The sequence below is a fragment of the Spermophilus citellus genome (assembly GCF_964194105.1).
Source record: "Spermophilus citellus genome assembly, chromosome: 1".
In the NCBI taxonomy this organism is placed as follows: Eukaryota; Metazoa; Chordata; class Mammalia; order Rodentia; family Sciuridae; genus Spermophilus; species Spermophilus citellus.
In genome coordinates, this window is record NC_138182.1 from 245,060,499 (window position 1) to 245,077,814 (window position 17,316).

Genomic DNA, 17,316 nt, shown 5'->3' on the forward strand with positions numbered 1-17,316 from the left:
CTGTTGGATGAGTTACTTAACTTCTCCAGGGCTCAGTTTTCTTATCTCAAAGATGGGTATAATAATAGTACCTAGTTCTGGATGTTGTTTTAAAGGTTAAATGTGTAATCTACATAAAGTGCTTAGCATAGAGTCTCATCCATAGTAATAATTCTACAAAGGTTAGGTAGGTATTATTATTAACTACTATTTCAGGTAGCCACTCTCTCCTCAGAAAGTGGTGTTCAACAAAGTTTGAACAAGTAACCTTTCTTAGGATCAACCTAAATTGTGAACCATTGGAGATACTGGCCATGGAAACTCGATTGTATTATAATAAGTAATAGACTGTGAGGCTTTGGGATTAAATTGATAGTTTGATCAATCTCTGACATTATGGCAGAATTGGGGCAAATTATTTGACCTCTTTCTGACTCAACCTCTCATTCAAAAAGTAGACATGATAATAATTACTTTATAATAGTGTAGTGAGGGGCAAGTGAAACATGTGAAATGTTTGAGAACAGGGTTTGATACATAATATATGCTCAATAAATATTATCCACTATTGAAAACAGTCAATCAGTGTTCCACCCATTATGTACATGTTTGTTTCTGGAGAGATGAATTTAAAGATAAAGAGATGAATATAAAGAATTTCAAAATAGATGGTCTTGGAAAATTTGGGAAATTTGGAAGCTAAAACTTTTGCCTTCTTTCCCACTTCCTCAATTCCCTGCACTCCTCCTGCTCCCTCCACCCACTAATATTTTATTCACAAAAGTAGAGACCAGGCCTCTCTGTCCCGTCTTTTGGAGAATCTCAGAGGTTGACTAATCTAATACTGTCAATTCTCAAGAGAGGAAGCTGAGTCCCGTAGGTTTCCCACAGCTAATTTCAACAGACCACTTTGCTGGGTCATTCATTTATTTACCAGATGGCTATGGGTTTGTTTCTATTTTGACAAGTGGGAAAGGGGGTTTATAATCCAACACATGGTTGGTGTAAGAAATCCCCTCTGTTTCCTTCCATCTTGCTCTTTCTGTGCTGCAAACCTTGCTCAATAAAGCCCTGGTCCAGTCAATATTTCAAGAGACCTCCTCTGTTTTCTGCAGTGGGACCTATGCCCTGTGACCTTCCATAGCATGAAGACCTTGCTTCCTGATGGATAATGTTTTTCCTTTCTCGGGACTTGCTGGAGCTTATTCTCATTGCCCTGCTGGCTCGTTTGTTTCCTTGGGCTGGCTGCTTTGTTTGGCGGTTTTTAGCAAGGGCTCTGATAGATGCCAGGAGGTGAGGGAAGGGCTCCCGATGGACTCGATCATTGGTCGAGCAGACTCAGTGATGGATGAGCCTCTCTCCAGGGAGTTTTGGGTCAGGAGAAGTCCAACAGATAAGTTTCTCCAGAATGGAGTAAGCCAGAAACAGCACCAGTAAGATTTTACCTCTCTTGTGGCTTTTCGTGTTGATTTTAAAGGAAATTCTCAGCTGCAGTTCCACATCTTACTAAGAAACACAGCTACATCCACGATAGACTTAGACATATGTGACACAAATTGCTTTAGAAATAATATTCGGAGGAGAAGGGCAGGAGGAAGGAAGAGAGGGTTTTTAAAAAATCCCTATCAAAATATTTTCTTTCTTCTAAGTATTGAAAAGGCACAATATAACCCTTTCTTCTTCCAAATGATCTCATAGCTATTTATTGAGGGGAAATACCAAATGCTTATTATTATTTTTTTCTTTTACAGAAGCTTCTTCGGTCTTGATGATTCATGTCGATATCATTTTCCTCCCAACTACAGAGACTCTGAGACAAAGCTACACCCCAAGTGATATGCCGGTGTCAGAACAATTCCTGTCCTGAAGGGGGGTGTGCAACCTTCTTTATTATTCCCCCTTCACAGACGTCCTTGAGCCCTTGAGACGGATGTGAGTGAGTTTTTCAGCCCTCATGCAAAACAACCATCTAAACATAACAGATGACATCAGCTTGGGCTTTTCAATTCCTGGATGGCAGCAGTGTGTTAATCCAGCCTTCATCCTGGATTTCATAAACTAAAACAAGAGAGGCTGGCAGGAGGACAGCGCTGCTGCTGGGTTGAGGAAATTGATGACGGGGAAGCATGCGGGCAACCCAGTGTATAAAACTCATAAACGTGTAGGCAGAGACTCAGCTACCACTTTGGACTCTGCTTGCTACCAGCAAAGACCACAACTCGGAGCAGAGCCTGAGCCCACAGAGAAACATGAGGAGCCTCTTGCTGCTGACCACACTCCTTGTACCTGTGCACCTGGCTGTGGCTTGGAGTGTCAAGTATGCCGTGGACTGCCCAGAACATTGTGACAGTAGTGAGTGCAGAAGCAATTTGCACTGCAAGAAGATGGTGCTGGACGACTGTGGCTGCTGCCAGGTGTGCGCTGCAGGGCTGGGAGAAACCTGCTACCGCACGGTCTCAGGCATGGATGGCGTGAAGTGTGGCCCGGGGCTGAGGTGTCAGTTTTACAGTGAGGAGGATGATTTTGGTGAAGAGTTTGGTATCTGCAAAGGTAAAGAGTGACCCCTTGCTTCCTTCATCCAGGGCTCCCTGAGGGCTTGTAGGTAGTTTGGGAGGTGAGGTGGTTTTGCTCTTCAGGATGAAGAGGGAAGATGCAGGTCCCCCTACAGGTGTTGTCCTGGGAGGAAAACTACACCCAGCATAGAAACCCGTGTGCAGGGAACATGGAATGAAATGTAGCACTGTACCCATTATGATTAGGATATTTAAGAAAGTTGCAATGGAAGATGCATTACCTCTTTTTCTGGAAAACTTTAGAAATTTAACAAGTAATCTGTTATGAATGCTTTTAGGTGCTCTCTCCTGTCAAGGCAGAGATTACAGAGGTCCCACCAGATAACCTCTTGGAGTGGTTTCTAGTCCCCAGATTTAGTGAGTCTTTGATCTTGAAAGGGTCCACAGGGTGGAGAGGAGAGCTCCAGTTCGAATCTTTCTGACGAATGCTAATGTGTGTGATGGGATAAGGAGGGTTTAAGTCATCTAAAGAAATAGCTCACCTTCTTGCAGGAATCTCTGGGAGTATAAAACAAACCTCATCCCACTTTATAAAGATTTTGGTTAACTAGGAAAATAGCAGATGGTCTAAGAAAAGCAAAAATAACAGTAAAGAAAAATAAAACTTGAAAGTCTATAAAGGATAAGATCAGCTGTTTTATAGACTTAAAGGGAAACTTTATCAGATTGAAATTATAGTTAAATGATACAGTTAAGCATTTGTAGAGTTTATTTAAAACTTAATGACTATAGTTCGAAATGTTTAAAATTTTAAAAATGTTTAAAATCAAAAGAATGGTGATTAAAAATGCTCCATTCATAATCTCCTTAAGAGCTTTTACAAAGGCACAACTCATGTTGTAACAATATCAGACGTACAATAAAGGTAACTTGTCAAAATTCTGAGAAATTTCTAAATTTTCATATCTTATGTATTAATCCAATTGTATTCTTTTCTGAGATAATCATCCAGAGTTAAGCTAATCCATACATTTTCCTTCCTTTTAGAAAATAATTTATAAGTGAATACATTAATCTGTAAAACCTATGAAAGGTTAGAAAATAAATTCTTGGACTATTGGGAGAATTTTGTTTTTGTGCTTAGATTATTTTTGCTTATAACCAGTAAGACATAGAATATTGAGTAAATATTTTCTTTGGTGAACAGATACACTTCTGTTTCTTTCAATTGAGTAGGAACTGTATTTTCTGCAAATCACGGTGCTTATCAGTCAAGAAAACAGTACCTCACATAAGGAAATTAGGGAGGAAGTGGTTAACACAATCATGCTTATGATATAGCCAGTATATACAGTGGATTACTTTTTCTCTTGGCATAGAAATGCCTTTTGTAAATGTGATGATACATGTACAATTGAATTAGTATAAGAATCAAGCTGTAAGGTACTTGGAATTTTTAGCACTCTCATTTCTACTGAATGATTGAGGATGATATTAATGAGACACATTTTTAAAAAATTTATTTTTGGATTCCTCTTTTTAGCATCCTTCAGATTGTTGACAAATTCTGTTTTTCTCTCTGCTGGATATAACGAGAACAGGTCAGACTTAGATATTCTAGGTAGAGATGTTCCATTTTGTTGTAGGAAATCTCCTTTCTATAGAAATCTCTCTTTCTATAGAATACCCATAAAACTATACAATTCAACTGCATATCCAAATGTTTTCTAAATATTCAAATGCTTGCTATTAGGCTGCTCAGATAACAATTAGGTAGCCAACACATATTTATTGAACACTTACTATGCATCCAGCACTGTTGGATATATCAGGGGATACATTAGAAGTGTAACTGAAAATTTGGCTAAACTTTTATTTTTCGATTTCACTGCAAGCATAAAGTCCAATCCTGTGCTCTTTTCTCCTAGAGGTTTTCTCAGGATTCCTTTTAAGGATTTCTTCCCAGCAAGAGGACAGTGTACAAAAGCAGGATCCTCTGTAATCTGAAGGATGGTGAAAAGAGCACTCCTAAATCTTTATAAAAATGTACTTAATGGGACTGGAATTGTAGCTCAATAGTAGCTCAATTGTAGCTCAATTGTAGCATGTGTGAGGCACTGGGTTTGATCCTCAGCACCACATGAAAATAAATCAATAAAATAAAGACATTGTGTCAATCTACAACTAAAAAAAATTTAAAATTGTATTTTATTAATATCCATCTTGATCATTCTGGGGATTATTGGGTTGCTAAAGATCCAGATACCTCACAACTTATTTCTCTACCTATGTGTGATTGTACATTTATATTTTCATGCCAGGAGAATATACAGTCTACATTTATTCTGCTGACTTTTACAGACCAGCTGAGATGCTGTTTATGTCATTTAACTGTGCCTTCTTAACAAATGACTGTCTTCTTTATCTCAGTGTGTTTTAGTCCAAGTATGAAAACAGTGAAGCTCTAAAGGCTTCCAGTTCTTGATAAGTCTATAAAAGCTAAACTTTCTTGTTCATTTTGCATCTTGCATCTTAGCCTGGCTGAGAATTTTACTGGTGAACCCTCCTAATAACTGGAGGAGTTAGGTTGGTTGGACTGCTTATTCAGACAGATAAGGAACTTTACCAGGGTTGAAGCAGTTTGGGGGTTGATTGCTTCCTGATGAGCTGAGGTGACAGTTCTCTTATCCCTGGTTAGTTTGAAGACCTTTGCTACACATTTAAAACTGTAACTTGTCAGTGAATACAGTGGATTCAAAGACAGCATGACATGTTTTAAACTCTGGGGAGCTGATGTATATGTCCATTCAATTTTTTTTTTTTTTTTGAGCTGGGGATTTAACCCAGGGCTTTGTATATGCTAGGCAAGCACTCTACCAGCCTTTAATTTCCCATCTTCACTGAGCTACTACAGAGATAACCTGTGAGAATCTGTCTGTTGACATCTAAGCAGAAAATAAACAGAATTAAGACAGGTCCAAGGAGACCGGCTGTGTGTAGCTGACTTCAGTTAACCTTTACATCATTACACTAAGCCGGGAACATCCATTGTCCGATCTTACTGTGTGATTTCACTTTTATAACCCAAAGTTATAAAATTTATGACTTTACACATTTTATAAAGTAATTCATGAATTTTATAAAGCTGTAAATTTAAAAGTTGATTCAAAGCCTGGGTTTTCAAGAATTGGATTTCATTGTACATTCAAGATTCATGAGGTTGGTTCAAATCCTCAGGCAATCACGCAGGGCTGCTTGGATGGAGGCTCATGCACACACACATGAGCGGGTACCTCTCTAATCCTTCCTCTGCCCTCAGACTGCCCCTACGGCACCTTCGGGATGGAATGCAAAGAAACCTGCAACTGCCAGTCGGGCATATGTGACAGGGTGACCGGCAAATGTCTGAAATTTTCTTTCTTCCCATATTCATCAACCAAGTCTTCCCGGAGATTTGTTTCAAGCACAGGTAAGAATTGATTCTGGTCTGGCATGGCAACAGTAATCTCATTTCTAGTTTTTAAAACTTAAAAAATGCCAGTGAGTAGAATAAAACATTGATTTGAGTGATCTTGTTTCCTTGATTGTACTCAGGAAAAGGTGGGTGGTAGTTGAGTTTGGTTGCTGTTGCTGTTTTCTAAAATAATCCCATTAATAATTTTGAGATTATATACTATAATTTCTCATAAAGTTAACCCAGTTTATATGGAGGATACATAGGATTGATTACTAAAAAATCTGTAATAAAAATAACCAACTGAGATATGCAAAGTTCTTTAAATTCTTCAGTGATCTGTTTTATATATTTACTAGACAAAACTATTTCTCTCCCAACCAACTTCACAAAGAAAATGTACTTTGAGGAATTTATTGGATAAGGTTTAAGAGCCAAGATAAAAAAAAAATAGAGAACATTTTTTTTTAACCCGTTGGAAGCATTTAAATGGAAGCATTCCAAGCATGTATTTTTACGGATTTGGGAGAGGATAAGAAATACTAACTGTAAATCAAATTTTGGAAATGAATGAATTTGTAGTTATGCTCACATGCTGCTTATAGGTCATGTACATTTCTTACACAGTTGTGAGAATATAAGGAATATATAACCTAATAAGATGGTACCATGAACATATTTGGTTATCAAGTTGATAAATGGCCTGGCTCATGGAGCTTTATTAAATTGAAATTGACCATTTAAAAATGACACATATTTAAACAAATAAAATAATAAAAGACATGTATCACTAAAGCATATTTGTGCACAGAATGGTGACTATAATTAATAATGCACTATATGTTTCAAAATTGCAAAGAGTAGATTAAATATTTCCACCACCAAAACCTAGCATGAGAGGTGACTGATTTGCTAGTTGTATTTAATCATTATACACTCAAAATATCACACCATGCCCCAAATATATATATATATAATTATTGTAGAACATTTAAAATACAGATGCCTTGGAAACAGATACTATTTTGCTTGATGGACATTCATGATAGACAGCACAAAAATATTTTCACTTTTATACCAGAAATAAATATTGAGATTTTTATTAGACATTTTTTGGAAAAAGCATTTGGTTTTCTCCTTTTTCTGATCTGGAGTATTTAAAGATTATTAATTCATCTTGGTAAACCTTAGGTTCAAGATGGAGAACAGAAAGTTCTAAAGATTGTGGACAGGTTGCCCAGGGACCCCCTGCTTAGTTGTGCACTTCCTACATGAGACTTTCTGGATTTGAATGCTACAGTTTACAGGGCATCACCTTTTGAGAATAGATTAAATGACTCCAAGGTTTACCAGCATAGGTTCTCTCAGAGGTCCCTTCCATTCCCTAATTGCTTGAGGTTGTCTTCTCCAACATTCTTGGCAGATGGGCTTCCTTACCCTAGTTGTCCCATTTATTTATTTTTTTATTTGTTTATTTTGTTAGCATCCTAAGACTGGGAATTCACAAGTAACTTTTTAAAATTTATTTTTTTACTGGGGTGAGTGGGGATTAAGATCTGAAATATATAATGAATTTATATGCATTTGTCTCCTAGGACACACTCATCTTCTTATAGCATTTCATTTCAGTATGTGCACACTGAAGCAAAGACATGTAGCAGAAAGTTTCATTTTAGAAAATTCTAAATATTATAACTTTTCTTGTGTGTAAAGCAAGAAATAGCTATATAAAAATTATACATTTTGATCTGCCTTCTGGAATCATACCACAAAGTTAATCCCTCTTCTCTAAAGTTAGTATAAAATCCTACTTAGAAATATGTCCTTACAGCATTTGCTCATACCATAAATATTTATTAAGTTCCTACTATGTTCCAATTGTTGTTGTATATGATGGGATGTTAGAGCAAATGAAAGAAAGTCCCTCCTTCATGGAGTTGAAATTATAGTGGTAGAATGAGATAATACAGAAAAAAATAAAGAAAAAAATAATGTATAAGATGTCAGGTAATATTAGGTTTATAAACAGAAATAATGCAAAAAGTGTTATTTTAGATAGGAGGTACTGATATAGAGCACAGAATCTTGACTCTATTAAAATTAAATAAAAACAAAAAAAATGTGTTTGGTCTTTGAGTTATAGCCATGTGGATATTATCTGTATTCCTTCTAATTTCAGAGCTTGACTTGGCATCTGGAGATGGCAATGCTGTCAGAGAAGAAACTGTGAAAGATAATGCTGCTCAGTCCCCTGTAATGAAATGGTTGAATCCACGCTGATCCTGGGTGGGATTTTCAAGAAAAGCTTCTATTTTAATGATTGTTCAACACTCAGCCAACATTTAAAAAATTGTCTAGATTATAGCATATGGATAAATAATTTTTGGAGGTCAAGTATGATTCAGGGTAGATTCAGAAAAAAGAAAGTAGGCTACTTAAAATCCATAAAATGCATATGATTGAACACATTTAGATGTTTGTTAAATATTTGAATGCATATAGATTTGTTAAATGTGTGTGTATAGTATTAATGAAGAACTAAAAAATGCAATTTAGATAATCTTATATGGAGCCAGGTCAAAGAGAAAGCTAGTCAAAGGTGAAGACCACAGTGACCCCATGGGGGGTTGTTTGACTTGGATGTACATTAATGTTAGGATACGTAAAGGAGGAACAGGCAGAAGCAAGAGAAGGTAGGGATGGGAGTGAGAGTGGGGATTATAATATTTAGCTTTTCCTTGTGGTAGCTTCATAGAACCTAATTTAATTGATAGGATGGGTGGGGGGTGAAATTAAAAAGAAACAAACAAACAAACTAGAAAACCCCTGATGTGTGATGTTTAAAACTTGTGGGTATTTGACCTTGAATTGGGGTTGTTGCCAATGCAGCACTCAGGTGGGTTGAAGGATGGTTCTGGGGCAGAGGATCAACAATACATTTCCATCAGTGTTTAAAGAATGCCTCATCTGAGATAGTACTAGGGAGTGTTTTGCCTGCTGGGGGGTGGGGAGGGATGAAGGTAAATATTTATATATTTTTATAAACAAATATGTTTAATACAAGTCATCCTCCATGCTCATATTCATCACCCTCTGGGGGCAATGAACATAAAACCACTTGTTTAAAATAGTTGCAATAAAGGTGTAACTCTATAAGGCTTTCAAACATCTGAGGCTGGAAAATATATTATTAATAGCTATTGCATAGTAACAGTAATTAGTACAAGAGAAATGAAAAATTTAGTCACTCTGGATTTATAAAATATCAAAAAGTGAGCAACAGAGGGAATTTACTTAAAAGAAAGTGGGATGACTTAGATGTATTTAAAATCTAAAGTAGACAATAACTGATTAGGAGGTTTGGAACTGAAAAGTCAATTTCAGCAGGAAACATCAACTTAAAATATAGTGTATTTTCATATTTGTTTTCAAACTTGATTGATAAGTGGAAATAGGAATACACTTGGAAGGATCTTAGCACAAACAGGACTGTTGTACTAGATGTTGCTAGGAAATATTTGCAGAAGTGTTTTATTTGGAGTAAAGAACTTATTTAAGATTTATTTCCCTATTTACCTATATTTTCATCAGAGTTGTGAATGTGCGTGTGGGAGGGTCTTTGAATGTAAGCAGTATAAGCTGTTAGGTTTTGTTGTAAAAGGACAAGTTTATTATTGTTCAATAAAATGAAAAGACACAGCTGTTCCATGTCAATTGACTTTAATTTGTTAAATCTTATTTATATAATGAATAAGAACTCTTTCATGCATATTAAATGATAAGCTCTTCAGCTGCATTTTCTGCTACAGATAAACATCCTCCATGAAAACAAGAGGTTAGAATATTTATTTCTTTGCCTCACATCTTTGGTCTACTCATCCTTTAGATCTTTCTAAAGAGTAGGTTCCTATATATGATTCATCCATTTTACAGAGTTTTACTTCTACCCCTGTGGGTTTTTTTAAACCACCACCACCATCACTTCTGATGTTATAAGGAAGTTATAGATCTAGGACCTGAAATGATGATTTCCAGGTCACTGATGGCTCCTTCATTCAACACTGAAATACTAAACGTAAGAATATATTTAGTTTTGTTTTCTCTTCCTGGATTTCAACTTCTTTGAAGGCAGAAACCTTGCCATTTAACAGCTACTGCACCTTATTCTAGGTTCTGTGAGGAAACCTCCAATAGTAAATATCAAGCAGTTGTTAGCTGAAGGTTATAGTTCTAAAAATGTCAACCTATTTCCACTTTCTACAGTTTGGTATCTCATTCGTGTTCTCACAATCATTACTCAGTGTTTTATTTTCGTATTGTTTCTAATATTTTTCAAAATGGTTGTATTTTTAAAAATGTGGCCAAAAGACAAACCATTCTGTACCTGTGAAAGAAGAGAGTAACTCCAGGTTTGAAGTTTGAGAGTATTATATCCATGTATGGCATACCTTCACTCAGCCTTATGGGCAAATGATGAAATCTTTTAAGTGAACTGGTAATATGCTAAAAAAGTTATGTCTGTATGAAGGAAAAACATTCAGTTTTTTTTTAGGTTGGAAGAAACATGGTATGAATGTGATACAAAGTTATATTAGTGAAAGTTCCTCATTTTCTTATTAAATTAAAACAAATCACTGAAATCTTTACTTTCACCTATACGCAATGAAGTTTCAGGACATGCTCTTAGGCAGAGAGGTTACTTAAAGAATCTGCTATCTTGGCTTCAAGTTCAGGCTCCAGTTCCATGTTCCTTTGTGTGGGCAGTAAAAAAAGAGGAGACTCGGGCATGACTGGCCTGTGTTCCTGGCTCAGCAGTAACCACTGTGTGACCTTGGACAGTGTATAAGATAGCTTTTCATCACTGTGACAAAAATACCTGACAAGACCAACTTAGAGGAGAAAAAGTTTATTTTGGCTCTTTATTTCAGAGATTCAGTTCATGGACAGCCGACTATTGCTCTGGGCCCAAGGTGAGGCCAAACATCATTCTGGAAAGGCATGGTGGAGGACAGCTGCTCACCTCATGGAGGCTAGGAAACAGAGAGAGCGAGGAAGGGGCTGGAGAGAGGATAAACCTTCCAGGGCACACACCCAGTGACCTACCTCCTCCAGCCATTGCCCCACCTACATCTCACCTCTTAACAATTCCTGCATTAGCACAGAAGCTTTTGGGGACACCTCATATCCAAACCATAACACACAATAACGTGGAACAAAGGTGGGCCCCATCTGCACTGGGTTGTGGCCATGTTTTCTAGATGTCCAGTTTTACAAGACTGTGACTGGGCCTCTTCTTGCTCTTTACTCCCAAAGTGAGTACTTGTGTATCCTCAATTGCTCTTGTGGTCTTTTGAACATATTCTTCATAGCTGTGGTCTCCAAAATATTTGTATTCTCCATGTCCCTGATTGTACACTTTTTGATTTTTTGAGAATGTCATTTTTAAATTACATGTTTATGATAGTATTAATACATCGAATTCACGTTATAATACAGATGAATTTCAAAAACACGCTTAGTCAAAGAAGCCAGTAACAAAAGGCTATATAGTGTGTGATTCACTCACACACCCAAACTAGAAACTTCAAACGGATGGGTTAAGAAATATAAATAGAAGTTCTGAGATTTTCTTTCTGCATTCCAGTGGACCATTCTGGGAAATACTGAGGAAACCAAAAATACAACAATGACAACAACAAACAAAACCCAAAACAACAACAAACAAAAACCCTAAAACAAAACAAACAAACAAAATATCATGGATTGGTGGTCTCTGATGAGGTCCAACCTCATTTGACATTGGAGAGAAATCAAGCTGGTACACCAGTATTTCTAGAATTATGGGTGAATGGGTGGGTAGATAGGTGGATAGCAGGGCAAAAGGGAAGTGGGATGGGTGAATGGATGGCTGGAGGAAAGCTGCTCACCTCATGGAGGCCAGGAAACAGAGAGAGTGAGGAAGGGGCTGGAGAGAAGATGAACCTTCCAGGGCACACAAGTAACAGGCCTCTGCCTTCACCAGAGCAGTGGCTGCTTAAGAAGCAGACAGTATTCCCTTCCCTTTCATCTGCCAGTTCCCCTGCCTCCCTCTATCCTGCCTGCTGGTATGTGAGGTGATTGTGAAAAGTAGGGGTCTCCACTGGAGTCAGTGAATCTGGCAAATAAGATTGTCCAGGGCAACAAAGGGAGCACTTTCCCCTCAGGTACTGGGGAACATCACCAGTGGTAGCAAAAGGGGTAAGGTAATTCCCATGTAGCCAAACTAGGTTCTCATTTCTTGTGAGAAGCAATTTGGGAGGACTTCTATTTCTATCCTGCATTTTAGTCCTTTCTTTTACCCTGATCTCCTTAGGAATAAAGGATCCATGTATGTAATTCAACATTACACAGCTACTTAAAAGGAGAATTCAATTATTTCTGATTCCCTCAGTTATCCTAGTCATTAAACTAATGCCTCACATTAAAAGGGTGTATTATATAGAGTAGTGGTTTTTAAATGTTTGCATGCATCAGAATCACCTGGAGGCCTTATTAGAATATAAACTGCAGGTTCAGTAGGTTTTGGGATGGGGCCTAAGAATATTCTAACGAGTTCTCAGGTGATACAGATGCTGTTGATCCAGGGATCATACTTTAAGAGTCATCCATACAGGGAAAGCTAGGTTTACCTAGAAGAGTATGAATGACAATCATTTTTTTGGCCTTACAAAAGAATACTTTGCTTTATTTATTAATCAGTTGTACATTTAATGTTTTAAATATCCTTAATTATTCCCTGCATCTAATAGAAAAAAAAAAGTAGGCCCTAATCTCCATCATGTGGGATTAGGCCCCAAATTCCTTAATATGACTCCTTTGGTGTAAGAATTAAAATCAAGAATCAATAAATGGGTTGGATTAATACTAAAAAGTTTCTTCTCAGCAAAAGAAACAATATGGGAGGTGAATAGAGAGCCTACATCTTAGGAGAAAATCTTTACCCCTCACATCAGATAGAGCACTAATTAGGATATATAAAGAACTCAAAAAGCTAAGCACCAAAAAAACAAAAACAAATAACTCCATCAATAAATGGGCCAAGGACCTGAACAGACATTTTTCAGAAGATGATATACAATCCATCAACAAATATATGAAAAATGTTCATCATTGCTAGCAATTAGAGAAATGCAAATCAAAATTACTCTAAGATTTCATCTCACTCCAGTCAGATGGCAGCTATTATGAAGACAAACAACAATAAGTGTTGGCAAGGATGTGGGGAAAAAGGTACACTCATACATGCTGGTGGGACTGCAAATTGGTGCAGCCAATCTGGAAAGCAGTATGGAAATTTCTTAGAAGACTGAGAATGGAACCACCATTTGACCCAGCTATCCCTCTCTTGGTCTATATCCAAAGGACTTAAAAACAGCATACTACAAGGACACAGCCACATCAATGTTTATAGCAGCACAGTTCACAATAGGTAAACTGTGGAACCAGCCTAGATGCCTTCAATAGATGAATGGATAAAAAATGTGGCATATATACACAATGAAATATTACTCAGCAATAAAAGAGAATAAAATCATGGCATTTGCAGGTAAATGGATGGAGTTAGAGAAGATTATGCTAAGTGAAGTTAGCCAATCCCCAAAACCAAATGCTGAATGTTTTCTCTGATATAAAGAGTCTGATTCATAGTGGGGTAGGGAGGGGGAGCATGGGAGGAATAGACAAACTCTAGATAGGGCAGAGGGGAGGAAGGGGAAGGGAGGGGGCATGGGGTTAGAAATGTTGGTGAAATGTGATGAACATCATCATTCAAGTACATGTATGAAGACACAAATTGGTGTGAATATACTTTGTGTACAACCAGAGATATGAAAAATTGTGCTCTATATGTGTAATAAGAATTGTAATGCATTCTGCTGTCATATATAAATAAAAAAATAATAAAAGAAGATCTTTAATTATTTAAGCAGCTGAAAGGGTTGATAAATGTCAAAGAAACTTTAAACTAAAGGGATAGCAGGGTCAGGTAGAAGATCATAAAAGGAAGATGGAGATGTAAGAACTGGAGACTTAAGAAGAAATCAGGTAATGTGTTCTCACAGAAAGATATTCAAGAAGAGTGACAAGTAATGTCATGTAACATCAAGAGAAAACCGTAGAACTGAAGAGTTTTTAAGTGTTCGCTGGTGATCACAGTAGGGATGGAAGCGTAACTGAATGGTGTGAACTGCATGGTGGGTGAGCATTTTTCTAAAAGGTTGTATGGGAAAGAGGCAGGGCAATTAGTTTGCAGCAAGAGGGAAACCATATTTACTAGGCGGGCACTTGTTTGTTTCTATCCCCCATCTAAGATTAGAGATATACCATTCTAAGCTCAGGATTATCTGTAAGAAACAATGAAGACTTTCTGCAGCAACAATACACCTTGATTTGTCATTTTTTTTTTGTGTGTGTGTGTGGTGCTGGAGATTGAACCCAGGGCCTTGTGCATGAGAGGCAAGCACTCTACCAACTGAGCTATATCCCCTGCCCTACAAGTCTACTTTTATGAATTTATCCTAAGGAAATAATTTTTAAAGTATGCAAAAATGTATATACAACAAATGTTGCAATGGTTTAGAGTATTGGAAAAATGTAAAAAAGTTGAAAAAGTCACCAATACAGTATTGGTTGAAGAAATGACAATATAACTGAGAATTGAATATGGTGTAGTCAGTAAAAATGATGAGGTGCATGTATAGTGATTAATGTGGAGGTTGTTCACTCCAAAGCTACAGGGACAATGTGTTAGTCAGCATTTTGTTACTGTAGCAAAAACAGAGATAAATAAACTCATAAATATAAAAGGTTTATTTGGGCTCCTACTGTTGAAGATTTTAGTCTATGATCAGATGGATCCTTTCCTTGTAGGCTTGTGGGGGTAGGGACTGCAGCACATTGTGGTGGGAGCATACAGAATAGATAAACCATTCGCCTGATGGCCGAGATGAGAAATAGGCAGAGACTGGAGCCCTGCCATCACCTTTGAGGGTACTCTGCTGGTGGTTGGAACAGCTCTCACTAGTTCGACCTCTTCAGAGTTTCCACCATCTCCCAATAGTGCCAGGTTGGGGACTAAGGCTTCAACAAAAGGGCTTTTGGGCGACATTTGGGATCCAAACTATGACAGACAATATAAGTGCTTCTTGGAGTTGGCAACTAAATGGAGCACACAATTCTTTTCTTAACTAAACTTCAATCATGGTACAGACTTCTAGATTTTCATGACTCCCCATTCCCCTGATTTGAGAGTAGCTGTTTTTTGTTTTGTTTTGTTTGTTTGTTGGAGGTATCAGGGATGGAACTCAGGGCACTCGACCGCTAAAGCCACATCCCCAGCCCTATCTTGTATGTTACTTAGAGACAGGGTCTCACTGAGTTGCTTAGGGCCTTGCTTTTGCTGAGGCTGACTCTCAACTCGGGATCCTCCTGCCTCAGCCTCTCAAGCGAGCTCCTGGGATTATAGGCGTGCACCATTGCGCCCGGCTGCTTTTTTTTTTTTTTTTAGTGATAACTTTATTATAAAGTTTTCCCTAAAACATTCATCCTCATTTTTGTAGGAACAGCAATACTCTTATTGAATTGCTAGCTTTTGATCTATATAATATATAATTAAGTTATGTAACTGGCACAAACAGGTTTGGGAATAAAGGGAACAGACTCTTAGTATGTTTTTTAATTCAACCAGTGGGAATGTGAGTGTCAGGTATATCCCAGAGGAAGGTCTGCCTGTCTGGATTATTCATTGCACTCTATGGATATCAACATTCTAGTTTTTTTTTTTTTTTAGTTGTAGATGGACACAATATATTTATTTATTTATTTGGTGCTGAGGATTGAACCCAGTGCCTCCTGCCTGCAATGCAAGCACTCTACCACTGAGCTACAACCCCAGCCCACACATTCTAGAGTTTTCTGTGATACATGAAGATACATGGTGATTTCAGTGAGATACTTCAGTGGAGTTTGCCGAGGAAAATTTCTACTGCATATTCAGTGGGAAAAAATGTTATAAAGCCATACAAATAGATCTAATTTTTGTGAAGAAACAAATTCTTGACTGTTAGTCAAGATGTTAACAGGGATACCTATTCTTTATATGTCTAGCTATTTTATGAAAAATTTATAGCTTTATAATTGGAAAAAAGAATAAAGTTCTTACCATTTGTGCAAATTAAAATTGCAGCATGAAAACAAATTTGTGATTTACTACTTAAGTGATTATTACTAAAATTCTATATTTCTGTTGTTTTGAGATGTACTTTATCATTTGGAAGCTCTGTTAAATATGGAAATAGGAGTTTAAACAGAAAATACGGATAATCGTACTTTCTTATAGAGCACATTTGCACAAATGGTAGCTCTTTTCTGGAATAAAAAGCTTTGGTTCAACAGAAGCAAAGCTTAGGAATTCTTGGTGTGGATAAAATTTTCCAAATCAAAGTGTGCTTTTTAAGTTTTTATTTTTTTAAAGAAAACTTCTTTATTCTAATAAAGCTTATAACAATGTTTATATTATTTGTAATATGTAAATAAAATACAACAAACATAACTCATGGGGAAATTTTGAAATCAGGAATAAGACCACAATTTTCATTAGCACCATTTCCATTTAAAATTTACTGGGACTTCTAGACTCTACAATAAATGTACACATTTTAAATTACAATATACCTTCTGCACCTATGCACAGAAATGCTATCTGCTTCAAGCAGGTGGCTCAAGCCACAGGGTTTTAAAAGTATTTCCTGACACCTGTGAAGTTGGTAAATATTTCCTGTTTTTGTTGTGTCTAGAAAAAACAGGAATTAACAACTTGGAGGTAATTATGAAACACTTGACGTGGATGACCTCTATATAGGCAGTTCCCAGTGAGAGATACCCATTTTCTTAAAATCTGCCATGAAATACTTCTCTTAAGGGAGAAAAGTAATTGTCATAATACTTTGAGGATGAATGTTTTAGGAAAAACTTTATAATAAAGTTATCACTTAAAAAAAAAAGCAGCCGGGTGTGGTGGTGCATGCCTGTAATCTCTAATAATTAGAGATTTGATTGAGTGGTGGAAGATCAATCTTATACCTAGGAGCATAAGATTATTCCAAAATAAGCAGGACTGATTAAGGAAGTAATAAATATTGTATTGATGGCTCTGAGCTAACTACCCTTAGTTAGCCTATTTTAAAGGTAGTTTTGATCATCTTAAAGTACCATGGAAGGACAAGGACCCTAGAGTTGTGAGTCAGAGGGAGCCAGATGTTAATTGATAACTGTTGACCTCAAGTATGTCATTCAACCTTGATTGCCCTCAGAGTCCTCTGTGTAAAATGGGTA

At 37.0% G+C, this 17,316-nt stretch overlaps 1 protein-coding gene across 1 annotated transcript; it reads left to right on the forward strand.

The window, feature by feature from the left end:
* Positions 1–2,005: 2,005 nt before the first annotated feature.
* ESM1 (endothelial cell specific molecule 1) lies at positions 2,006–9,645 on the forward strand. The gene is made up of 3 exons (XM_081296312.1): positions 2,006–2,529; positions 5,812–5,961; positions 8,126–9,645. Exons 1-3 carry the CDS (start codon positions 2,229–2,231, stop codon positions 8,224–8,226), a joined length of 552 nt encoding a protein of 183 aa, XP_081152438.1. The 5' UTR covers positions 2,006–2,228; the 3' UTR covers positions 8,227–9,645.
* Positions 9,646–17,316: the final 7,671 nt, after the last annotated feature.

Excerpts from the sequence above, each read along its gene's own strand:
- ESM1 (XM_081296312.1), top strand. The coding sequence starts at position 2,229 with ATGAGGAGCCTCTTGCTGCTGACCACACTCCTTGTACCTGTGCACCTG. Across the intron at positions 2,530-5,811 it reads AGAGTTTGGTATCTGCAAAG|ACTGCCCCTACGGCACCTTC; the intron begins GTAAAGAGTGAC and ends CTCTGCCCTCAG. Across the intron at positions 5,962-8,125 it reads GAGATTTGTTTCAAGCACAG|AGCTTGACTTGGCATCTGGA; the intron begins GTAAGAATTGAT and ends TTCTAATTTCAG.